The following is a 22,823-nucleotide window of genomic DNA, read 5'->3' as shown; positions in this document are numbered from 1 at the left end:
CATTTTGTCAAAAGTTAAAATACATCATTATACTTTATTTAAAAGAAGGTAAGTATAATTACTGGACATGACACTTCTCCAATTAATTAAAAATCATTCCTGCCTCATTTAATTGAGAACAGTACATTGGAAATGCCATCTTCCAAAACTGAATTTACTCAATATTACGGCATCTGATTATTTTTCCTTAGAGTTTAATTCTATATATCATTGAAAGGTTAATAATTTAAAAATACAATAACAACATATAAAATCTGTGTAATAAAGAGAAAGGAATTATTAGAAAATGATATTAAAACAAAATTACAATGAAAAGTTTCCTTAAAAATACATTTCCTTAGCTACTAGATCTATAGGTAATCATTTATTTAGTGTTCCTTAATTTAAAAATTCATGCAAGTTGTGAAACTTCATAGTTGTATAATTTTTCCTGAACATCTGGCTGAAAAAAATTAAATTTCTTAATACTTCAATCACAGGAGGAGAGATGCTTTCTAACTAAATCATTACAGATTAGGAGAAAGAAAGGAAGAATAAACTCTCTCATTTTAGCACTGAATATTAAAGAAAATAAAACTTTTATGTTTGTTTTATCCTATAATTTTGAATTCTGTTTAATTTTGTGAAATAAATGTGGATGCTTAGCTATATTTAGTTAGTTGAAGAAGAGATCTTGCAATATATAAAATATCATGCTGTTACATCATACTACTAGTTATTAAAAAAGAGAAATCACCAAAGTAAAAAATGATAAGGCAGATTCTGACTATTCACTTTAAATTTACACGAACTTAAGTCAGAGAAAGACAAATACTACACGGTCTCACTTACACATGGATTCTGAAAACATTGAACTCATAGAAATAGAGTAGAATGGCGGTTGTCAGGAACTGACGGGTGGAGGAACTAGGGAGATGTTGGTCAAAGGTATAAACTTTCAGTTATAAGATGAGTAAGTTGCAGGTATCTAACGTACAGCATGGTAACTATACTTAATACTGTATTGTATACTTGAAAGTTGCTATGAGAGTAGAGCTTTAAGTTCTCATGAAAACAACAAAATGGTTATTATGTGAAGTGAATATGTTTACTAACTTTATTGTTAGGTGTATAACTATATACACATATCAAACCATCGCACTGTGAACATTAAACTTACACAATGTCATATGTCAATTAGATTTTCACAATTACATAAATTCATAAATTTACACTAATGTACTTACAAATGACTAAGTCATCCACAAGAAAGGTAAATACATACATTTCCTAAAATGTGAACTGTAAAACTTTCTACAAAATGAAGAATAACAATACTAAAATATAACTAATAAGGGAGTTGTTTCACACTCCCCAAATATTTAAAAATGAGACAGTTAAAACATTTTCCAGCTTCTTGAGGTAAAGGAAACTAGTTTAATGATAATAGCTAAAAATCTGAGAGTGTCTCCCATCTGTGATTCTATTATTTGACAGTGAAAACTGCGTGGATTCTCTACTGACCTACTGGTATTTTAAAATCCTATCACATGAGCCCTAAGAGTAGAAAATTTTACAAAGGATAAAATAGTTTGCTATTATTTTCAAAATCAGATGCAGTAAATTAACATAAATAAATACCTATTGCTTCTAATGATAAGATAAAGGAAAGGAGGAAGGAGGTATCAGAGAGTGGATCAAGTCATTCGAGTCTTCTAAATGTTCACCAAAAGAAACAGACTAACTGACTACCCTGAAAAATGGATGTAAATTCATGATGGTACATCGTATTTCTAGATTAATCTTTGACTGCCCCCTAGTGACAAAGACAAAAATTTACTTGTCAATATCTGCTGCCACCTAGTGGTGACACAGGAGCCTTTTATAATAGAAACGAGTATTTTTCAAATCTCTTTGCAATATCTCCATTCATCTTAATAATCACATAGTAAGTCAGTAACTAGTCGGTATTATGTAAAGCACAATGGATATAGGAATAATTAGAGCGTGATCCCTGGTCTCAAGAAGTTGTCTAGTAATGCTGGTGAGACACATGTAACTAATTAAGATGACACTCATGAAACCACCATCCACAGTGCCTAGTATATAATACATATTCAAAAATGATTTTAATTAAAAACACCTAACATGTGAAACTTATAAAAGTGCCATCAAATATACAGTGTAAGAGTTTTACGTTCTGTTAAGAAAAAAAAAATCCACCCCAAATTTGGTAATTTTAGAAGACTCAAAGTATCACATCGTATCTAATTTACCTACTTCAACTTTAGTCTTTAAGGTTATCTTAATTGCTTACTTGTATGTGCATGTTTTCTTAAACTGCTTAAAATCATATAAAAATGAAATAAATAATCATGAGTATGTGTGTGCGTGTATCTGTTAGTAAATATATGAAAAAAAAATTCATGTATGTATTCAGCTAGGATTTGCAAGCTGACAGTAAGTATAAATAGGGCTGAGAATCAAGGGACTATCAGATAATGGTGATACAAATCGTTTACTAAATACCAGCTTGGCACAGGCGCTTATTAAATTTTCACAACAATCCAGCGAGATTGTCCCTATTTTATAAATGGGAAAATTGGGACTTTATAGGTGAAGTGAGTAGAATGAGAGCCTGTCTCAGGCAGGTGACATGTGTTGGAGAGTAACCAGAATCAGCATTGGGAAGGTTGGTCAGATTATGGAAGCCTTAAATCCAAGGACAAGGTGTTTATACTATGTCCTGCAGAGACAAGAAAAATTCCATATAGATTATGTGTACGGTTACAGAAAGATTAACATATTTTGAAGTATATACTACAGGGGGCTAACACAGAGTAGGTATCCAGTAACGTCTGCTGAAGACATTTTAATAAGCCTCAAACATGCTTCAGTGTTTCTCTCAGTGCAAAATTAAGTGGCTTTATACAGGGTTGGGACTTGTGACCTTTTGGCATTAGCATTAGAGAATCAGCCCCATTAGGTATCAATCAGCAAATCTGTTCCATAAAATGTTTGTATTAAAATTATTATTTAATATAATACTTTCTTTAGTTCTTCTAAACTAATGGGCAGGATAGATATTCATGTTATAAAAGACATTAGTGAAGGCAATATTCCTAATCTAACATGACCTTTATGTTGATCACTGCCACTGAATAGTTTTGCAAAGAGTCTAAAGACTTAAAATTCCATTACTTTAAGAACACAGCACACATTCATTTTATAAACTAATTTCATACTTGATTTCCACAGATTACAAAATTTAATTTCGTACTCAACTATGATTTAAGGGGGTTTGTTTCCTTAACAAGAAAATTTACTTTAATTGGGAGCTATTCCAAGCAGACCAAAATATGAGAAAAAAGTTTTAGCAATGGTCTGTACCTCACTATATTAGCTAAAAATTTCAAGGTATATATTTCATCATTTGAATGACTTTTATGGCATTAAATGGAATTATTGTTATAATTAGTTGGCATTTCTGAAAATGACTTACCTAATAAGTACTTTATGAATATGAGGTAAATCTATGGACTACATTTTTTTTTTTTTAATTTTTCAGGTCTTGACCAAATAGTTTCATTGATAATGTTTTACAGTCTGTAAAAAAGACTTCCTTGAGGACAAGACACTAATCCTGTGTCTTCTACACAATAACATCACTACCTTGGGTTTACTTTACCATTTATAAAAAGTTATCAAGGATAGTAATTATAAGTTTATGAAGACAGTATTCCTTGATATAGTTTTCTAGAAAAACTGCACAGAAGGGAGCCTTTCTTTTTATCATAAGTCAGAGAAATTATGGCTACCATGTTGGAAAATTAGTCCTGGTCTTAGAAGGCAAATGGCAGGTATCAATACAGAGAAATGTATTCACCTTTAACTTACTACAGTCTATATAAGGCAACAAAAATCTAGGCTATAATGAAAATACTAGATATGTAGTTAAATATACCTGAGTTTGAATACTAGTTCCAAAAATTAGTAGCTGAAGGACCTTTGGGTCAGTCACATACCTCTCCGAGGCAATTATACCTACCTTGCAGGGCATTTGGAATTATCTATTACCACCATTGTACAATAGACTATTCTATCAGAGATACTGTAGACCCAAGACCAAAGACCTAATTACTTAAACCATGAAATCATAGCAGGTGATGGGGACTGAAATTGAGCTACAAAAACACTTTCTTTAGAGTCAAAATTTATTTCCTAATCTTTTTTATTTTCTTGTAATTATGCTTCTAGAGACCAGCATCTTTCATGACTTCTTCTAACTTCCAACCAAATCTTCCAAACTCTAATCATCTGATCCCAGATCAAGTTTTGACACCTTCATGAATAAAGCCTTTCCTAATAGCTTGTGACCAAAACTGTTTTCTCCTTCTAGAATCCTTCTATAGAAATGATCACTTTCCAACATTATTACACTGTGTGTTTGTAGCTTTTGCTCCCCGTTTGGACTATTTGCTCCTTAACAGAGGAGACTGCATACTGAATATGCTTTGGATCCTCTAAAAAGAATTGTAAATACTGAACAGAATGTAAGTGAAATTTTGTAGGCTCTTTAAGAAGTAGCTGATATAGGACTTGCACACAACAAGTAATATTTGATTGCAAATGTTTCTTCATTTGTCTATTTAACATTTCATTTATTTATTCATCTATTTAACATTTATATCCCATCAACTTTAAAAAATTATTTGAGTCCATTTTAAAGAAAAGAAAGGACAGAGAAACAGGAAAGTGTTGAATGCCAGGGCAATAATTAAAAATGTAATGAGAACAGCGAAACTTCATTTGAATGTTTGACACACAGGCTCTTAAATTAAGAATGTTTATCCTCTTTACCAGTTAATATGTTACCTAGACTTCCAGAGTCTGCTATTTAAATCTTAACACAAAATGCATGTACACACATGAAACAAATTATAGTACTATAGCTCAATTTAAGCAATTATAATCTGTATAATAAGATTAATCAAATGACCCAACATAAAAGAGCTTTATAAACCTTATAAAAACTTTATAGAAGTATAATACAAATATAGTAGTGGTTACTGCTATTTCTGTTTCTCTAGTTTGTATAGCTTGGTTAGATTTCTGGCCTAGAACAAAACCTCACAGTTTAAAAGTACACTCTTTCAGCAACGAGTTCTTATCCATGATCACCTGCCATCTATACTGTTCTGAATTAACCAACAATATTACCATTCAGCCTGTTGTGCCTTATGACTGCGGAATGGCACAAGCTGTCTTCCTAAATACTATAGAACTGTAACCAATTCAACCTTATATTTACTTGGCCATTCTTTCAGCTGATGATTCTATTCCAGTCTTTTATTCACAGGATCTTACCTCTGCATTTAGGTTATCTGCAAGGCTTTCCAGAAACTGACTCTCAATTGGGTTTTGTTGTGTGAGCAAAGTGAGGTAATGGCTGAGTTTGTCATGAGTTGTTATGATGATTCCTTCCCCAAATCTGTCAAATTGTGGTCTTCCAGCTCGACCAAATATCTGCATGACATCTAAAATTCCAAGGTCAACAAAGGAGCCTCTTTTTGCAGCATATATTTGTGTTCCCTAGATGAGGAAAAGTTAATAAGAATTTACATAAACACACACAAATATAATCCTGATGAGCTGAATACTGAAATTAGGCAAATATGGCAAGATCTCAAAAGTGTACTTTAACTAATCCTTTCATCATCTGTGATAGAGTTAAATTTTCACAATATAAACTAGATTTTTTTGGAGAAAATAATTCTGACCTTATAAGAATAGCATTAGAAGTCAATGAAACAGCCAAATCACAGTATTTTTCTAAACAAAACAATCCCCAGGTTTAAGACACACACAAACCCATGTAAGGCAAGCTATTACCTTAATAATAACAGCATGAGCAGGAAGATTGACACCCCAGGCTAATGTCGCTGTACAGACTAGAACTTTGATATGCCCATTAGAAAACAGGTTTTCAACCAAATTTCTGTCCTGCCGAAGCATTCCCGCATGATGAATACTAAAACCATCTGGAAATAATTCTCGTACTTGTTTATTTCTTGACTTCTGTACCTAGAGTAGATATCAACAAGACATAAGAGTATTACTTAGCATTTACAAGTAATTGTTATTTAGCATTTTTGTTCAATGACTTTATCAAAGAAAGCATAAAATTATTCATGAGTTTTAAGATCTAAGTCTTAATATGTTATACATAAATTGTAAAAATTATATTCTACCTATCTTAAAACATAGGTAATCCCCAACATGACACAAAATGCAAGAGGAATGAAGTTAAAAGCAAGTATCTCTTTCACTCAGACTTGCAACCAATCATTATTACTTGTTTCCTACCCTTCTGAAAATAGTCTATTAAAAAAAGCATAAAAAAAAAAGGAAGCATGAATCTAAATTGCTCCCAACTCATTCAGAGTAAAGGCCACAGTTCTTACGATGCAAGGGTCTACAGAAATTATTCTCACCCTCTAAGCTCAAGAACCAATGCCAGCCACTAGGGTTGACTTTTCCTCTAAGTCCTTTTTCTGACAAATCCACATCCACTCCACCAAGGTCTTTACATTTTCTATACACAACCTACCTCCTGGAAGACTATTCTCCCCTCTTACTGAGATGCCCATGATTCCCCAGCGCATGCACTCTTCCTCATTGCAACAACCTAATAAAACCAACTGTGTTCACCTAGAGGTGTGTTTTTGGTGAATTCTGACCAGCACTGATCATCTGTCTTAGTTCCCCAACTTTATAATGCCCTGAATTTACTAACTTTACTTCTGGTGTTTGTTCTTTGACCTGGCCTGAGCTCAGATGTGGGATTTGATCCACTTATCTGCAATCCATATTAAGTGCTACAGCAGAGTATCTTAAAAAATTCACTAAGACTCACTACAATAGAGAAAATTTCTCTGCAAAATTAAAGATTTTAGATTAACATAATAAAGTATTTAGGTGGTCAAAGCTCCTATTTGGGGTGCCTGGGTGGCTCAGTTGGTTAAGCAACTGACTCTTGATTTCAGCTCAGGTCGAGATCTCATGGTTGTGGGATCCATTGAGCTCCACAGTGGGCTCTGTGCTCATCAGGGAGCCTGACTGAGATTCTCTCTCCTCTTCCTGGGCCCTTCCCGAACTTCCCCTCATGTGCGCACTCTCTCTCCCTCTCTCTAAAAAATAAATAAATAAATCTTTATAAAGTCTATTAAAAAAAGCTCCTGTTTGGGCATCATGTCCTGTGTTTGCCTGTTATTGCTCTAAAAATTTCATTATCAACATTTCAATAGTTTCTTCTGAAAGAGTTTTCCATAGTTTTTTGTAAGGGGCACTACACTGGCACGGAGTGGGATTTCAGGGGTTTGGGGTTCTAGAACAGACTTTGTCACATTGACTATCCCTAAAGTCACTTAAAATTTTAAACTTCTAAGTTAATAATAATTAACTAAGGAAATGATCTAAGAAAACAGCTCTTCATGAAATCTGCTGCATATATAAAACCAAAATACTTTAACAAACTACTCCATCTAGTGGCCATCCAAGGAAATAACAACTTACACATTTCAAGCCTTTTAGAGACCTGAACAAAATACACATAAACCAAAAAGGCTTTCTTTTGCAAGTTTCATGGGGAGTATATTCCTGTTTTATTTTTGTGCAGCATGATCAACCTGTTAGAAATCATTTCATGCATAAACCTTATGATTAACTACACTTGGGTCATATTGCCTAAACTTTCATCTTTTTAGACAAGAACTGTTATCTATCTTCTAAAAGTAGCTCTCATGAATATGGGACGACTTGGGATAAAGTTCATTGCGGAGAATTTGCTAGGATATAACAGAGTTCCTTCATGGGCCAAGGATAGGGAGAGGAGAAACATTTCACCTACTCAGTTTCTTCTCTAATATTCATGAATAGACACTCAGAGCTAAAAGAATAAAACAAAACATTGCTTGGAAGATATACTCTGTACGAATTATACTGCTTGGATTGCTGCTTGTTTCAGGTGAATCTGCTATCTGTGGACCTCTGCAGTGGAATGTCCTGATGTGCTTGTTACTGATTCCTTAGTCAAGCTCCATGTGGGGAAGGACTTGGTTTGCGGCACCAAATGGCACAATATGAAGCTGAATGCAGGAAATATTTAACTGGGGAAGAGTAGTCCTCCTATAATGTAGCAGGTGGATACTCCAGTATCCAGTACTGACACAGTACTCCCACTCTGACCAAGTGAGTTCAACCAGCTTCAAGGCCACCATCTGGGTAATCCCTCTGGTCTCTGTGAGGAATACAGAGGCACCAGGGGTCATTTCTCTTTTGTCTCTATTCCTGTCAATATCCTGTGCATTGCTTTTAATTGGGTCAGTAGAGACCTGAAGTGAACAATCCTAAAATAAGTCTGGGTTGCTCATTCTTAACTTTCTTTGAATCTGAGTCTGGCACTTGTGGTCTGGGCTAGCATAGTACAAATAAACTAGAATCCTTAGGAATCAGGCCCAGAGATATGCACTTTTATTTATTTTTTTTATTTATAGAGATACGCACTTTTAAAAATCTTCTTTTAAAAATCATACAATTTTATTTTTTTCCATTTTTGGTGTATGGTTCTATGAATTTTAACATATGTTCAATTTGTGTAATAACCACAACAATCAGGATACAAAACAGTTCCTTTACCCTAAAAAATTCCCTGTGTTATTCCTTTAGAGTTAAACCGTCCCCACCCACAACCCCTGGCAATCAATGATCTGTTCTCCATCCTTATAGTTTCATGACTTCAAGAATGTGATAGGAATTGAATAAAACAGTATATAAGCCTTTGAGGCTAGTTTCTTTTATCAGTTTGATGCCTTTGAGAGTCATCCAAGTTGTACTGATAGTTCATTCCTTTTTACTGCTGAGTAGAATTCTATGGTATGGATGGATATTTTGTTAATTGAAACACCCACTGAAGGATGTCTGAGTTGTTTCCACTTTGGGCAATTATGACTCGAGCCTCTATGGATATCCATGTGAAGTTTCTTTCTCTCTCTCTCTCTGTGTTTGTGTGTGTATGTGTGTGTGTGTGTGTGTGTGTAAGAGAATATATTTTAATTTCTCTAAAGTAGATACCAGGAATGTGATTGCTGGGTCATAGGGTAAATACATTTTTAACTTTATGAAAACTGCAAGACCATTTTCAGAGTGGCTGTACCATATGCATTTTCATCACCAATATATCAGAATTCCAGTTACCTCCCATGCTTCTCTACACTTGAGACTGTCAAGATTTTTTATTTTAGTCATTGTAAGAGGTATGTAGTGGTATCCCATGTGGTTTTAAATCTGCATTTTCCTAATGACTAATGATGTGAAACATGTTTTCATGTTCTTAGATATACATTTCTAATCAGCTCCTCAAGTTATTCTGATGTACACAAGAGTTTAAGGACCATAGTTCCTTACAGGAAGATACCTGGAGTAATTATTTTTATCCATCTATGTACAAGACAGCTGTATAATTTGACCATTTGATTCTATTTAGTGCTACACAACTTTGCATTCATTATTGTGCTAAATTATTTACACTCCTAAGAAAAATTACCTTCTAACAAATTTATAAAAAATGATAGGAAAAAAAAAAAAAAAAAGGCCCTGTAAAGGGCCAAAGAGAGGGTAATTTAAATAATAAACAGCTGTTTATCACGTCTAGATCCTAGAAATACAAGAAACTGAAAACAAAATGTGAGCTTTGAGTAATCTGCAGAATGGAAAGAAAGACCCATGCACAAGTGACTTCTATAAAATATGTTTCTAATAGAGGTAAATGGACAAAGCTGAAATGAGGGGAGGAATGGCATTGTGGCTTGTGTTTGTCCCACTAGCACCTGGCAGAGTACTTTCTGCATAGCTAGTACTTACTGCCCATTTCTGGAATGAATAAATCGATGATCTGCTAGTCTCATCAAAGAAGTCTTTACAGAAAATGTGAAATGTGGGTCTTGAAAGACAAGTGATATACTGTTAAGTGGGGGACAGTAGGCAGCAGGATAAACAAGCATAAAGGCCGAAACTAGCAAAGAATACAGTGTGTCTGGGCATTATGTTTAGAAGGTATTGGGTGAATGCAAGAAAATGATGCTGGAAAGGAGGATTAGGGGCGTCAGGCCTTAGATGGTCCCAAGCACAGGTGGAAAGGAGCCAAGGAAAGTTCTTAAGCAGTATCAGATTTGTTGTTTAGAGAGGTATCTTCATAGCTGTGCTAAGACCGGAGGCTGGATGACCAGCTATGGGGCGATCAACAGTCCCAGTGAGAAAATGGAGGCAGGAAACAGAGAGACCACATAAATTCAAGGTGAGAGTAGGCTATACCATAAGGAAGCCTGGGTGACTGCCTGGGAGGGGAGGGAGGAAGGGAAGAAAGAGTTAGGGCTGTTTCTAGTTTATCCATGCATGCCTTGATGCACTAAATATGTGACAGAGAAAATAGGATCGGGACAGCCAATGCTTGTGCCTTGGGAGGTGGAAAGAAAATTCAGTTTGGGACAAGAGTTTGAGGACACCCATTATAAAGATTTTGGCTTTTATTTTGAATAAAGTAGAAAACCACTGCAGGTTTCTGAGCAGGAGAGAGACAGGGGAGACCAGTTAGGTTTATTACTCTAGCACAGCATTCCAAGAGAGATATGACAGTAAGTTGAACCAGATGTAAAACACCTGAATAAAATAATTAATAACTCTAAACTAACACATACCTGCAACTTTATATATGTATCTTTCTTATCTTGACTTCCTTAAACAACAAAGGAAAAATAACTAAAATTGCATAAGTCTAAAAACTAATAGAAACATCACACATCAAACTTACAGGACAGAGTAAATGTATGCTCTCAGAAAATATCATACCTGAAATATTTCACTAAATAAGAATATAAATAAGTAAATTAACATCTAACTCAAGAGTTGTTTTGTTTTTCCGTTATTTATTTTTATTATGCTATTAGCCAACATAGAGTGCATCATTAGTTTTTGATGTAGTGTTCAACGCTTCATTAGTTGTGTATAACACCCAGCGCTCATCACAACACCTGCCCTCCTTAATACCCATCACCTGGCTACCCCATAATGAAAGTATAACAAAACCAAAGAAAAACAAAGTATATACCCTAATAAAGTTAAAATAGAATCTGATGGTTTAAAATTTGTGAAATGGATAAGTAAACACAAAAACTCTTATTTTAAAAGAAAAATTAAACAAAAATTACCAATGGCTCTTGCTGGCAAGAAAAGGAGTTGGCAAACTACGTGCCAACTGTCTGTTTTGTACTTAAAGTTTTATTGGAACATAGCCATATTAATTTGTTTATATACTGTCTATGCTGCTTTTGAGCTACAGTTGAGTAACTGTGATAGACACCATATGTCCACAGGCTTAAAATATTTACTGTCTAGCCTTTAAGTAAAAGAAGATAGTTGTACACAAGCTCAGCAGCACAAGCACAAAGACTCAAAATTAGTAATGTAAAAAAAAGAAAATGTTCAGAAGTATATCACAGTTTAAAATAATCAGAAAAGAGTACTTTATAAAATTCAATATATACCATTTAAAAAACTGGGATGGATGGTTTTTTTTTTTTTTTTAAAGATTTATTTATTTATTTGAGAGAGCGAGAATGAGAGAGAGAGAGTACATGAGTGGGGGAGGGTCAGAGGGAGAAGCAGGCTCCTCGCTGAGCAAGGAGCCCGATGCGGGACTTGATCCCGGGACTCCGGGATCATGACCTGAGCCAAAGGCAGTCGCTTAACCAACTGAGCCACCCAGGCGCCCGGGATGGATGGTTTTATAGTAAATTTGTTATAACATTTATCCTAGAAGTGTTGAAAGTTGTAAAATAATAAAAGCAATGGAAGAAAATTTAAAACCTATCTAACATCTGGGCTTTCAAACTTCTAAAGACAAATTAATTCTAATACTATTAAAGGCCCTAGAGCACAGAAATAGAAGGAAAGCCTCAAAATTAATCTTACAGAAGCAGTGAAATAGCACTGATATTAAAACCTGATAAAGAAGCAGAAAACAGAATTCACCAATGCATTAAAATAATACACAACTAAGTACAATTTAACCTCAGAATTCAAGGGCATTTATATGGATATATTCAAGAAGTGAGATGACATGCTTTGATTTTGAGATGGGAAAACTTGACGTGGTAAAAAATGCCAGTTTTCACTAACTTAATCAAAGCACTAACTCAACTAAAACATGAAAATGATCTCTTGGAGGTTATACTCAAGTTCACCCTGAAAAGTAAACTTGTATATTTATTCAAGAAAAATTCTAAAATTGATGAGTAATCAGGTATTAAAAATATTATAGTAATAGAATAAGAAAACAGTTTGATACCAGAGAGGAAATAGTAAGATCAGTGAAAAGAAAAGAAAGTCCAAAAATTGATTCAGGCAAATATGAGAATTCTGTGTTATATAAAATTTAAAATCAACAGAACAGGGAATATTCAGAAAAAGATGATGGATACATTACTATATGGAAAAAATTCCAGATAGATCAAAGATTTAATAATAAAAATGAAATCAAATTTAAGAAAGGCTGGAGGAAATTACGGATAAAATAGGTATGGCCTTTATAAGCAAGACAAAGCCCAAAGACTGACTATAAATAAGTTGATAAAAAACTTCTACAAGGTAAAAATATTTGTAAACAAATAAAACCCAAAGGTTAACTATGCAAAAAATGTCTATAACACATACGACACAAATTGCACACATGCAATTTAATATACATACAACGGACCACAAATATGAATAAGCAAATTACAAAAAAAGATTTCAAGTGGCCAATACGGAGATGCTCAGCTTTACTCAAAATTAAAGAAATGTCAGTCAAAATAATAATGAAGTACCATTTTTTTTACACTGCAGATACGCAACTTTTCCCTTTTTTTAAAAATTGTTATGTTAATCACCATACATTACATTATTAGTTTTTGATGTAGTGTTCCATGATTCATCGTTTGCAAGTACCATTTTTTTAAACTTAAAAACTTTGACACTGCTCAGCATAGTCATGTGAGAGGAAGTTACTGTTCAAGGAAATGTAAATTGGAACAATCTCCCTAGTGGGCGATTCAAGACCATTCACCAAAATTTTAAATGCATGCACCATGTTGATGTATAAATTTCACTGCGAGGGATTTTCCCAATGGACATCACTGCAACTGCCAAGAGTATGAGCAAGAATGTTTACTATAGCACTGTTTACAATAAAAAATAATTGGAAACAACAAAAGTGTCCATCAAGACCGGACTGGGTAAATGAATTAAGATAGTGTGCACATTATGGCATACTATGAAGTTGTTATTAAGAATGAATTAGATCTTTCTGTGCTGATTTGAAAACATCTCCACCATGTATTATTACAAGAGACATGAAAGTGTGTATAACATGATCAAATCTGTTTACACTAAAACATGCATGCAAATACACACAATGGGTAGTTGCGTACTATCTTTCCTTAAAATAAAAAGCTTTTAAACAGGAATTTCTTTTAGAGAAATGAATGGAGGAGAGATGGTTAAGACCATGAGTTATGGAGCTAAACTTGTTTATTACAAGAACACTGCTTCTTTCTGAAGTATTGAAACAATCACTGCTTTTCCATCTGGTTTCCCAGGGCGAGCACTACCTGGAGTCCAGGCTTTGCTATCCTCTGAATAGCTGCAGAGATATAATTCATCTTGTTCACATTCTCTGAATGGAGCATTGGATTCTCCAAAGAAGCTATTCAAGATCTAATACTATGTTATCTATCTAATACTGGATAAGTGTTTCTACACATGGAAATACAGCACAAAAGAACATGAGCTGTGAAAAGGTAAAGGAAGTCAGGTGCGTAGTTTAGGATTGTTTAAGCTTGGTTTCCTCTGACTTTATATTTCCACTTTTCACAAGTGACCTTCCCATAAAGGGCTTTATAGTCAGTAAAATTAGAATGGAATGGACAACTACTAAGATAATCTGTTAGCACACAGAGGTTACTATATTCTCTTCCCTCAGTGAAAACACACAGGGCTTCCTTCCATGACCTTACCTATCTTTTTCCTACCCATGAGATGGAAAAATCAGTGTGAGTACTTTTAAAAATGAGTAAGGTTAAAATGTAACCACTTCCCAAAGTTGACATCCAAACTAACACAAATACAGGAATTAAAATATAATTAAAAAAAAAAAACACTAACAAGCAATTGAGGTTATTAAAGGAAAACACATTTGTTTTTCCAATAAGACCAAATTTATACAGAAGCAACACAAGAACTTCAGGTTAGATGCAAGCCCTCGATGAAAAAGCATGACAAAAATTGCACAACTAATTTACAGTGATCTTTGTAGGCCTTCTGAGGTAATTTACCTTGATAAGATATGCTTTAATGTAGATAATATCAAAACCATTAGGAAGGAGTAACTTAACTGCCATTATAAAAACTAAAATTTGGCCAGGAGGCAAATATCTTCCTCCAAATGATGTCAATCTTTCTCACAGCCATTAGTGAGTATGCATTATTGTTAGAAAAAAATATTGTAGGGCGCCTGGGTGGCTCAGTTGGTTAAGCGACTGCCTTCAGCTCAGGTCATGATCCTGGAGTCCCGGGATCGAGTCCGCATCGGGCTCCCTGCTCGGCAGGGAGTCTGCTTCTCCCTCTGACCCTCCTCCCTCTCATACTTTCTGTCTCTCATTCTCTCTCTCTCAAATAAATAAATAAAATCTTTAAAAAAAAATATTGTAAAATCTTCATCTTTGGTAAGTGCTATTTTTATCATTCAATGTTAATAAGATCATCAGCATGAGAAAGTAGACCTTCTTACTTAGGAACATAAACCAATACCTAGCTTTTCTTTTGACAAAGGCGTTTAGAAATCTAAGGAATATAATACGCAATTTTCCCTCATCTTTCTCTCTCTTTCAAAGCTCTTACTCCACTTTAAACATTATTCTTTGAGACATCTAAAATTGTTCTCTGACACCTATACCAAGGCATGTAATACTCCGTCCTCCATGAGGCTGTCAGAAGGAAATCCATCATCCCTCCCATCCCTGTTCTCAGGATAAAGTTCATCTAGTCATCTGTTTACGAGATCAATTAACCAAAACTATGATCAGAATTTCTGAGGACCATGTTAAAAATTTTAGGGCCTGAGTTTCAGATTCTGATTCTGATGCCTGGCATAGGTACAGGTAATGGGAAACCAATTGTCTATTATACTAAGGTCCCCGTGATTCTTTGTATTTCTTTGCTCTTGACTCAATTCCTTACCTTCTCTATTACTTCTCCACCTTAGGGTATGGAATTCTTTCATCTACTCTCTGGAACTGCCACACAATGATCAGCAAACTATATCAACCTCTTCTATCACCTTGCCTTAACTGAAATTTGACTCTCCTTGTATGGATCCTGTTTCCCGCCCATTCCCTCTCAACTGGTGAAAGAGGATATCTCTCTTCCTCATCACCATTTCCGGTCAATTATGTACTCACTTTCTGTAAAAACTCCTCTCTTTTAAGGGTTCAGTCCATCTGACTATGTCACCTGTCGTTTAACCTTATCCAATGAAGAGTTGACACCTATGTCTCCCAGTCTGTCTCTCCATCCCAATTCCTGTCATCATCCTAGGTGACAGTATTTTTCATGTGGACATCTAAAACACTCCTTAATTCCTTGATGCCCTCATTTCCACTTCAGCCATATCAACTATTATTTCTAGGCTTTGTTATCAATTCACAACTGTACCACTTCCAAAATCACTAGTACAAGCATCTCAATTTCTGATCAAAGCTTCCTATATTTCAAGCTTGTCCAAACAATTTTTCTAAGTCCATTCTTTATCATCAATGATACTCTGAGATCACAATTCCTCTACTTTCTTTCTATTCATCAGCAGCACCTGCTTCTACTCCTCTGCCCAGTCCTTCGTCTTGCTCTTTCTCCAGCTTAGAGAGCAAGCCCATTGCTTTTAAGGTAAAATATCAAATCTGTAACATGATATATAAAAATCCTCATGATCTGGCCTTTGTCTATAACATTAGACTTATCTTATGTTACAAACATGCCATCTGCCACTCCCCATCATTTTTTATGTCTTGGTTATCTTTTAAAAGATTTATTTATTTATTTATTTGAGAGAGAGAGCATGCGCAAGTGGGAGTCGGGGCAGAGGGAGAGAGAATCCTAAGCAGACTCCCCGCTGATCACAGAGCCTGATTTCGTGACCCTGAGATCATGACCTGAGCTGAAATCGAGAGTTGGATGCTTAACCAAATAAGCCATCCAGGTGCGCTTATGTTTTAGTCATTTTGACTTTTATCCACTTCCTTCAATGTGCTATTGCTTTTCTGGTGTCAGAGCCTTTAGCTAGAACATTCTTCTGCTGTTCTTTGCTTTGTGACCTCCTAACCTTCAAATCTCAGCTTCCATTTCACTTTCTCTAACACTGTCAGGTCCCCTAATTTTATGTAAATGTATTTTTTTTTGTATTTTTATGTATTTTATGTTCCCTTAGCAACTTCGTCCCTCTTTATTATTTATTACAAATGCAATTAAAATATTTAATTAGTTGATTAATCATTCTGTCCTTCCAGAACACAAGCTCCATAAGAGTAAAGGGGCAGGCACTTTTTCTTCCTCAATGTATTTCCATTCTCAATTAAAGCAGAGTATTAATCAGCACCCAACTCCCAGCTCCTTCTATGAGCCTTCCAATATTGCAGAGCTCTGCCAGAAAGTAAAAACTGTGTTTCCAAGATTTCTTGAAGGCAGGGTACTGGATGCAAAGATCAATTTTGCTAATGAGATGCACTTGTGCAAGATCTAGATGGTGGAAGTTAAGAGGAAACTATCTTCCCACTATTGTCTTTTGCTGGTAAACAAGATCTTGGAGAAATGAGGATTGAAAATTATAACAGATGTATCATACATTCAAAATTTAGTTCTCCGATGTGTTCGTGAGTGTTGAAAAGACATGTATAGTAGTGGCTATGGTTTCTCAACTACTGAATCACCATCACAGTAGCTAGGTCTTAAATTCAACAGTTCCAGTGCTGGCCCCCTAACTTCTACTTCTCCAATCTTACCAACATTAGTACGTACCTCATTTCTTGTACAAGATTCTTTTCTATTTAAAATGTACCTAGAGTGGTTTGTTTTCTTTACTGTATCCTGACTGATACAATATGTGTCTTCTTCAACCCACTCTAAAGAGGCTCACAGCAGAGTTTCCTTAGCTTGATATCTATTGATCTACCACAGTGACTGGTAACTAGCTTACATTCAGTAAATATTCACTGAGTGACCATCACTAAAACCGGTTTGAGGCTTATGGGTATATAATCAATTCACAATGACACAGACTAATCTAATTCCCCATAGCCAATTTTCATATGTCATTCTGGCTGTGCTAATTATTCACTTTAACTTAGGAGAAAGGAAGTACCAGGTGCTCTGTCCATATTATATCCCTTGAAAGGTGGTTGTGGTTTCCATATAGGTTACCCAGATATTACTACAACCCAATTATATAGAAATAATTTAGCATTCCAGAGAGAGTGCCTTAATTAGCAAAAGAGAAATCTCATCTAAAATTGCATTCTTTATATCCATTATATCCATTCGGCCATAAAAGGTGAAACAACATTAAAAAAAATCACACTGTGAAATGTGATTTTTGATCTTTAAATTTTATCAGTATAAATCTCTGTGTCTCTAGGGATTTAATAACCTAACTTATTTAATCTATATGTCTTTAGAGTGCTTTCCCTACTAAAGTTATTTCATATGACTGAACAACAGTATTCCAATTAACATAGTTTCCAAAACAGCATGGTTCCTTAACAAGATAAATACATTTGTTGTAAAAATTTTACTCTATGCTTCTAAAACACATCTTTAAGCCCAAGAACAAAAATTGCTGCAATCAAAATTTACTTAAAGGTAATAACGAAAGAAATAAGAGTAAGATTCCAATGTCACTTTCTATGTCTCTTAAAAAGAGTCTCCTTTATTCAAAGTCAGCCATACATTAGACTCTGCTGAAATGAACACCTGGCCCAAGGGATTTCCCCCTGTGTGGAGGAAAATGAGTCCTACTTTTCAGCACCTGAATTCTGGTCATATAACTTGTCTCTTCCACAGTCTTCAATAGCTCCTCATGGTATATAAAGTCCAAGTGCTTAAACATGTATTTAAGGTCCTCCACATTCTGACCAAAATCTATATACCAAGCCCTTCATGCATCATACATTCCAGTGAAAAGGGAACACTCTTGTCCAAATATATCCCGTGGTTTCCTTTGCTCATGTTCCCTTTCTTCTTTCCCTGGAATGCCCTTTACCTTTATTGCTGCATATTGAGATACAAGATCACTGGTTTGAATTAATCTACTTCTCTTTTGTGAACCGTTTGTTCTTCTGTTATTTACCATATTTTGCTTTCCTTATGTATGTATTTCAAAATCCTCTGCGAAATTGTGTGTCTTAAAGGTAGAGAAACTCCACCTTGTTTTGCTACTTATTTTCTGTGGCACAAGAAATTTGATCAATTGAAGTGTCTTTTCATATCTTCTGCCCACTTTCTGACTTGATTATTTGTTTTTTGGGTGTTGAGTTTGAGAAGTTCTTTATAGATCTTGGATACCAGCCCTTTATCTGTAGTGTCATTTGCAAATATCTTCTCCCATTCTGTGGGTTGCCTCTTTGTTTTGTTGACTGTTTCCTTTGCTGTGCAGAACCTTTTAATCTTGATGAAGTCCCAAAAGTTCATTTTTGCTTTTGTTTCACTAGCTTTTGGAGATGTATCTTGAAAGAAGTTGCTGTGGCCGATGTCAAAGAGGTTACTGCCCATGTTCTCCTCTAGGATTTTGATGGATTCCTGTCTCACAATGAGGTCTTTCATCCACTTTGAGTTTATCTTTGTGAGTGGTGTTAGAGGATGGTCGAGTTTCATTCTTCTGCATGTGGCTGTCCAATTTTCCCAGCACCATTTATTGAAGAGACTGTCTTTTTTCCATTGCATGTTTTTTCCTGCTTTGTCAAAGATTATTTGACCATAGAGTTGAGGGTCCATATCTGGGTTCTCTATTCTGTTCCATTGGTCTGTATGTCTGTTTTTGTGCCACTACCATGCTGTCTTGGTGATCACAGCTTTGTAATAGAGCTTGAAATTGGGCAACGTGATGCCCCCAGCTTTGTTTTTCTTTTTCAACATCTCCTTGGCGATTCGGGGCTTTTCTGATTCCATACAAATTTTAGGATTGTTTGTTGCAGCACTTTGAAAAATGTCATTGGAATTTTGATCGGGATGGCACTGAAGGTATAGATTGCTCTGGGTAGAATAGACATTTTAACAATGTTTATTCTTCTGATCCATGAGCATGGAATATTTTTCCATCTTTTTGTGTCTTCTTCAATTTCTTTCATGAGTGTTCTGTAGTTCCTAGAGTACAGTTCCTTTACCTCTTTGGTTAGGTTTATTCCGAGGTATCTTACGGTTTTTGGTGCTATTGTAAATGGAATCGTTTCTCTAATTTCTCTTTCTACAGTTGCATTGTTAGTGTATAAGAAAGCAACTGATTTCTGTGCATTGATTTTGTATCCTGCCACATTACTGAATTGCTGGATGAGTTCTAGTAATTTGGGGGTGGAGTCTTTTGGGTTTTCCACATAAAGTATCATGTCGTCTGCGAAAAGAGAGAGTTTGACTTCTTTGCCAATTTGAATACGTTTTATTTCTTTTTGTTGTCTGATTGCTGTTGCTAGGACTTCTAGTACTATGTTGAACAATAGTGGCGAGAGTGGGCATCCTTGACGTGTTCCTGATCTTAAGGGAAAGGCTCTCAGCTTTTCCCCATTGAGGATGATATTCACTGTGGGTTTTTCATAGATGGATTTTATGAACTTGAGCAATGTTCCCTCTATCCCTATACTCTGGAGAGTTTTAATCAGGAAAGGATGTTGTATTTTGTCAAATGCTTTTTCTGCATCAATTGAGAGGACCATATGGTTCTTCTCCCTCCTCTTATTAATGTGTTCTATCACAGTGATTTGTGAATGTTGAACTACCCTTGCATCCTGGGGATAAATCCCACTTGGTCGTGGTGGATGATCCTTTTAATGTAGTGTTGGATCCTATTAGCTAGGATTTTGTTGAGGATTTTGGAATCCGTATTCATCAGGGATATCAGTTTGAAATTCTCCTTTTTGATGGGATTTTTGCCTGGTTTGGTGATTAAGGTAATGATGGCTTCATAGAATGAGTTTGGAAGTTTTCCTTCTGTTTCTATTTTTTGAAACAGCTTCAGTAGAATAGGTATTATTTCTTCTTTGAATGTTTGGTAGAATTCCCCAGGGAATCCATCAGGCCCTGGACTCTTGTTTTTTGGGAGGTTTTTGATCACTGCTTCAATCTTGTTACTGGTTATTGGCCTATTCAGGTTGTCCATTTCTTCCTGTTTCAGTCTTGGCAGCTTATAGGTTTCCAGGAAGGCCTCCATTTCATCCAGATTGCTCAGTTTATTGGCATATAGTTGTCGATAACAATTTCTAATAATTGTTTCTATTTCCTTGGTGTTAGTCGGGATCTCTCCCCTTTCACTCATAATTTTATTAATTTGGGTCCTTTCTCTCTTCTTTTGGATAAGTCTGGCCAGTGGTTTATCGATCTTATTAATTCTTTCAAAGAACCAACTTCTAGTTTCGTTGCTCTGATCTACTGTGTTTCTGGTTTCTAATTCATTGATCTCTGCTTTAATTTTAATTATTTCTCTTCTAATGCGTGGCTTAGGCATCGTTTGTTGCTTTTTCTCTAGTTCTTTAAAGTGTAGAGTTAGTTGGTGAATTCGGGATTTTTCTGTTTTTTTGAGTGAGGCTTGGATGGCTATGTATTTCCCCCTTAGGACCGCCTTTGTGGTATCCCATAGGTTTTGGACTGATGTGTTTTCATTCTCATTGATTTCCATGAATTGTTTAAGTTCTTCTTTGATTTCTGGTTGACCCAAACATTCTTGAGCAGAGTGGTCTTTAGCTTCCAAGTGTTTGAATTTCTGCCAGTTTTTTTCTTGTGATTGAGTTCCAGTTTTAAAGCACTGTGGTCTGAGAATATGCAGGGAATAATCTCAATCTTTTGATGTCGGTTGAGACCTGATTTGTGACCCAGTATATGGTCTATTCTGGAGAAAGTTCCATGTGCGCTTGAGAAGAATGAGTATTCTGTTGTTTTAGGGTGGAATATTCCTTAAATATCTATGGGGTCCATCTGATCCAGTGTATTATTCAAAGCTTTTGTTTCCTTGTTGATTTTCTGCTTAGATGATCTGTCCATTGCTGAGAGTGAAATATTGAGGTCTCCTACAATTAACGTATTGTTATCAATATGACTCTTTATTTTGGTTAACAGTTGGCTTATGTAGATGGCTGCTCCCATGTTGGGGGCATAGATATTTACAACTGTTAGATCTTCTTGTTGGATAGACCCTTTAAGAATGATATAGTGTCCTTCTGTGTCTCTAATTACAGACAAGGTTGCTTGCCTCTTGTTTTCCCAGCCTATCTTCTGGGAGAGGGGCCTGCCGCACTGTTACTCAGGCAACCCTGCTGGGGCGGAGTTGCCCTGCCCCCCTGTGGCTGGGGATGGGCTCAGCAGAAATCAGTTTTTGGGGCGTTTGTTCTCTGGCAGCTTTCCCTGGCGGCTTTCCGCGTCTCTTCCGCGAGTCAGAGCAGAAGAGACCGTTTCCAACCCTCTGTCTCAGAGCAGAGAGACCTCAGTCTGTTCTTCAGTGAGCTCTCCAGGCCACACTGTCTCCGTTTCTGTCGGTGCTGCTATAAACTGCAGCGTCCTGGGTTGTGCACCCCTCCGCAGCACCCCAGTCCTGCCTCCAAGTCGGGGCACGTCTCTGCCCTTTGTGCTTCTAAAACCGCCAGCTGCTCCCAGTTCACACGCGTGACCCCGCCGCTCCGGGTTTCTGCCCCTGAGGGCTGCCCTGAAGTCCTTTTCCCAGCGCTACCCATCTGCGAGTCTGTGCCCCGTCCCCAGCGTGCAAGGCTGTCGCTCAGTGGCGGTGTATGATCCCCACGGCCAAGCTCCCTCCCGCTGCCGTTTATCCTCCAATATCTGCCCGCGAAATCAAGGCTCCCCGCGTCGTACCTCGAAACCAATCTCCTGTGATATTCTGTTTGTAGAGATCCAGATCTTCTTACATCTCAGGCTGGTTTCCTGGGTGCTCAGAGTGGTCTGGTAGATATCCAGCTCAATTCCGGGGACCAGTTGAAATAGGGTCCCCTACTCCTCTGCCATCTTTCCTAGTCCTCGACATACTTCTATAAATATAAGCTGCTACTACCAATCCTTTAAGGTATGCTCTATCGTACAGAAAACAGTGTTTTCTTAAGAAAATATCTTTGTGTGGGAGAGCAAAAAAATATGCAGTGTAAATTAGGGAAAGTTATTGATACTGTTCACCATCCTTTCACCATTTTAAAATTTAGTTATTAATATATATTTTCTAAAAGTAGATTTCTATAATATGGTATGTTTTATCATTGCTCATTTTCCAAAATAATTTCATATATTATTCTATTTGTTTCTCATAGTTAACCACAAGGTGTTATTTACCCTATTATTATTCCATTTGATAGAACAGAAAGTAAGTTTCAGAAATATTTAGGTGTTTAAGGTGACAGGGCTTCTATAGGTGAAGTCATAACCAGAGCTTTTTGTTAATGTGCCCTCTTGCTTTGGGCCTCCTTTGGAATTCCTGAGATACTCCCTTCCCCAGAGAGAAC

General features: G+C 36.0%; 1 protein-coding gene across 1 annotated transcript in view; it reads right to left on the bottom strand.

Moving 5' to 3' along the window:
* Window positions 1–22,823, bottom strand: part of ASCC3 (activating signal cointegrator 1 complex subunit 3) — a 358,425-nt gene that overhangs the window by 148,756 nt on the left and 186,846 nt on the right. The window contains exons 15-16 of the mRNA XM_021693642.2: window positions 5,872–6,063; window positions 5,347–5,571 (exon numbers count right to left, since the gene is read on the bottom strand). Of these exons, the coding sequence (XP_021549317.1) occupies window positions 5,347–5,571; window positions 5,872–6,063 (417 nt within the window). The remainder of the gene's footprint in view (window positions 1–5,346; window positions 5,572–5,871; window positions 6,064–22,823) is intronic.

Source organism: Neomonachus schauinslandi, chromosome 8 (assembly GCF_002201575.2).
Source record: "Neomonachus schauinslandi chromosome 8, ASM220157v2, whole genome shotgun sequence".
In the NCBI taxonomy this organism is placed as follows: Eukaryota; Metazoa; Chordata; class Mammalia; order Carnivora; family Phocidae; genus Neomonachus; species Neomonachus schauinslandi.
Note: the sequence above shows the minus strand (reverse complement) of the source record. Positions and strands in the feature narration are given on the sequence as shown.